The sequence below is a fragment of the Echiichthys vipera genome (genome assembly GCF_963691815.1).
Source record: "Echiichthys vipera genome assembly, chromosome: 23".
Classification (NCBI taxonomy): Eukaryota; Metazoa; Chordata; class Actinopteri; order Perciformes; family Trachinidae; genus Echiichthys; species Echiichthys vipera.
In genome coordinates, this window is record NC_139848.1 from 1 (window position 1) to 2,500 (window position 2,500).

The window sequence follows — 2,500 nt, forward strand, 5'->3', positions numbered from 1 at the left end:
CCTGTCTGTCTGTCTGACACCTGTCTGTCTGTCTGACACCTGTCTGTCTGACACCTGTCTGTCTGTCTGACACCTGTCTGACACCTGTCTGTCTGACACCTGTCTGTCTGTCACCTGTCTGTCTGTCACCTGTCTGTCTCACCTGTCTGTCTGTCTGTCTGACACCTGTCTGTCTGACACCTGTCTGTCTGTCTGACACCTGTCTGTCTGTCTGACACCCGTCTGTCTGTCTGTCCCACCTGTCTGTCTGTCTGTCCCACCTGTCTGTCTGTCCCCACCTGTCTGTCTGTCCCACCTGTCTGTCTGTCCCCACCTGTCTGTCTGTCCCACCTGTCTGTCTGTCCCACCTGTCTGTCTATCCCCACCTGTCTGTCTGTCCCACCTGTCTGTCTGTCCCCACCTGTCTGTCTGTCTGTCCCACCTGTCTGTCCCACCTGTCTGTCTGCCCCACCTGTCTGTCTGTCCCACCTGTCTGTCTGTCCCCACCTGTCTGTCTGTCCCACCTGTCTGTCTGTCCCACCTGTCTGTCTGTCCCCACCTGTCTGTCTCTCCCCACCTGTCTGTCTCTCCCCACCTGTCTGTCTCTCCCCACCTGTCTGTCTGTCCCACCTGTCTGTCTGTCCCACCTGTCTGTCTGACACCTGTCTGTCTGTCCCCACCTGTCTGTCTGTCCCACCTGTCTGTCTCTCCCCACCTGTCTGTCTGTCCCCACCTGTCTGTCTGTCCCACCTGTCTGTCTGTCTGTCCCCACCTGTCTGTCTGTCCCCACCTGTCTGTCTCTCCCCACCTGTCTGTCTGTCCCCACCTGTCTGTCTGTCCCACCTGTCTGTCTGTCCCCACCTGTCTGTCCCACCTGTCTGTCTGTCCCACCTGTCTGTCTGTCTGTCCCCACCTGTCTGTCTGTCCCACCTGTCTGTCTCTCCCCACCTGTCTGTCTGTCCCACCTGTCTGTCTGTCCCACCTGTCTGTCTGACACCTGTCTGTCTGTCCCCACCTGTCTGTCTGTCCCACCTGTCTGTCTTACACCTGTCTGTCTGTCCCCACCTGTCTGTCTGTCCCCACCTGTCTGTCTCTCCCCACCTGTCTGTCTGTCCCACCTGTCTGTCTGTCCCACCTGTCTGTCTGTCCCCACCTGTCTGTCTGTCCCACCTGTCTGTCTTACCGGGGTGAGCATCTGCACGTTGTCGCTGAAGTTGCCCATGAAGGTGATGATGCTCATCCTCTGGTTGAGCCTCTCGATGCGGCTGAACTGCATCATGAAGCGGTCCTCGTCGCTCAGCGCCTCCAGCGGCTTCCTGTCGCGCTCGTACTGACGCAGCAGCTTCACCTCCGCCTCCGTCGGCAGGAAGCGCATCAGACACTCCACGAAGTCCACGCGGACGGCCCGCAGGTCGAACCTGCACAGGGACACGCTCTGTTCAGAACCCCGGGACGGCGCTGGACCCGGACCTGCTCTGAGCGGGACCCGGACCGGCTCTGACCGGGACCCGGACCGGCTCTGACCGGGACCCGGACCGGCTCTGAGCGGGACCAAGACCTGCTCTGAGCGGGACCCGGACCGGCTCTGACCGGGACCCGGACCGGCTCTGAGCGGGACCAAGACCGGCTCTGAGAGGGACCTGGACCGGCTCTGAGCGGGACCAAGACCTGCTCTGAGCGGGACCCGGACCGGCTCTGACCGGGACCCGGACCGGCTCTGAGCGGGACCAAGACCGGCTCTGAGCGGGACCTGCTCTGACCGGGACCTGGACCTGCTCTGAGCGGGACCCGGACCTGCTCTGAGCGACGGACTTACGTGTGGATGGCGCGACAGATGACCTCGAAGCCCTGGCCCGCCTTCCTCAGCGTGATGGCGAGGTTCTTGGAGCGGTTGGCGTCCAGCAGAGACACTTTGGACGCAGCCTTCTGAGGAAGCTTCTGTCGGGACAGCGTCAGGTCCACGGCCGGACCCTGGGCCTTCGTCTTAAAGAGCTCCTCAAACTCCTCCACGTTCAGGTCCTGAGAGACAGACAGGTGAGAGACAGACAGGTGAGAGACAGACAGGCGAGAGACAGACAGGCGAGAGACAGACAGGTGAGAGACAGACAGGTGAGAGACAGACAGGTGAGAGACAGACAGGTGAGAGTCAGACAGACAGGTGAGAGGCAGACAGGTGAGAGACAGACAGGTGAGAGACAGACAGGTGAGAGACAGACAGGTGAGAGACAGACAGGTAAGGGACAGACGGGTGAGAGACAGACAGGTGAGAGACAGACAGGTGAGAGACAGGTGAGAGACAGACAGACAGGTGAGAGACAGACAGGTGAGATACAGACAGGTGAGATACAGACAGGTGAGAGACAGACAGGTAAGAGACAGACAGGTGAGAGACAGACAGGTGAGAGACAGACAGACGAGAGACAGACAGGCGAGAGACAGACAGGTGAGAGACAGACAGGTGAGAGACAGGTGAGAGACAGACAGGTGAGAGACAGACAGGTGAGAGTCAGACAGACAGGTG

The 2,500-nt window shown here is 60.0% G+C and overlaps 1 protein-coding gene across 1 annotated transcript in view; it reads right to left on the reverse strand.

The window, feature by feature from the left end:
• Positions 1 to 1,162: 1,162 nt before the first annotated feature.
• Positions 1,163 to 2,500, reverse strand: part of LOC310964690 (formin-like protein 2) — a gene marked incomplete at both ends in the record, with an annotated part of 28,956 nt that continues 27,618 nt past the window's right edge. The window contains 2 exon segments of the mRNA XM_083937945.1: positions 1,163 to 1,397; positions 1,796 to 1,998. Of these exon segments, the coding sequence (XP_083794071.1) occupies positions 1,163 to 1,397; positions 1,796 to 1,998 (438 nt within the window).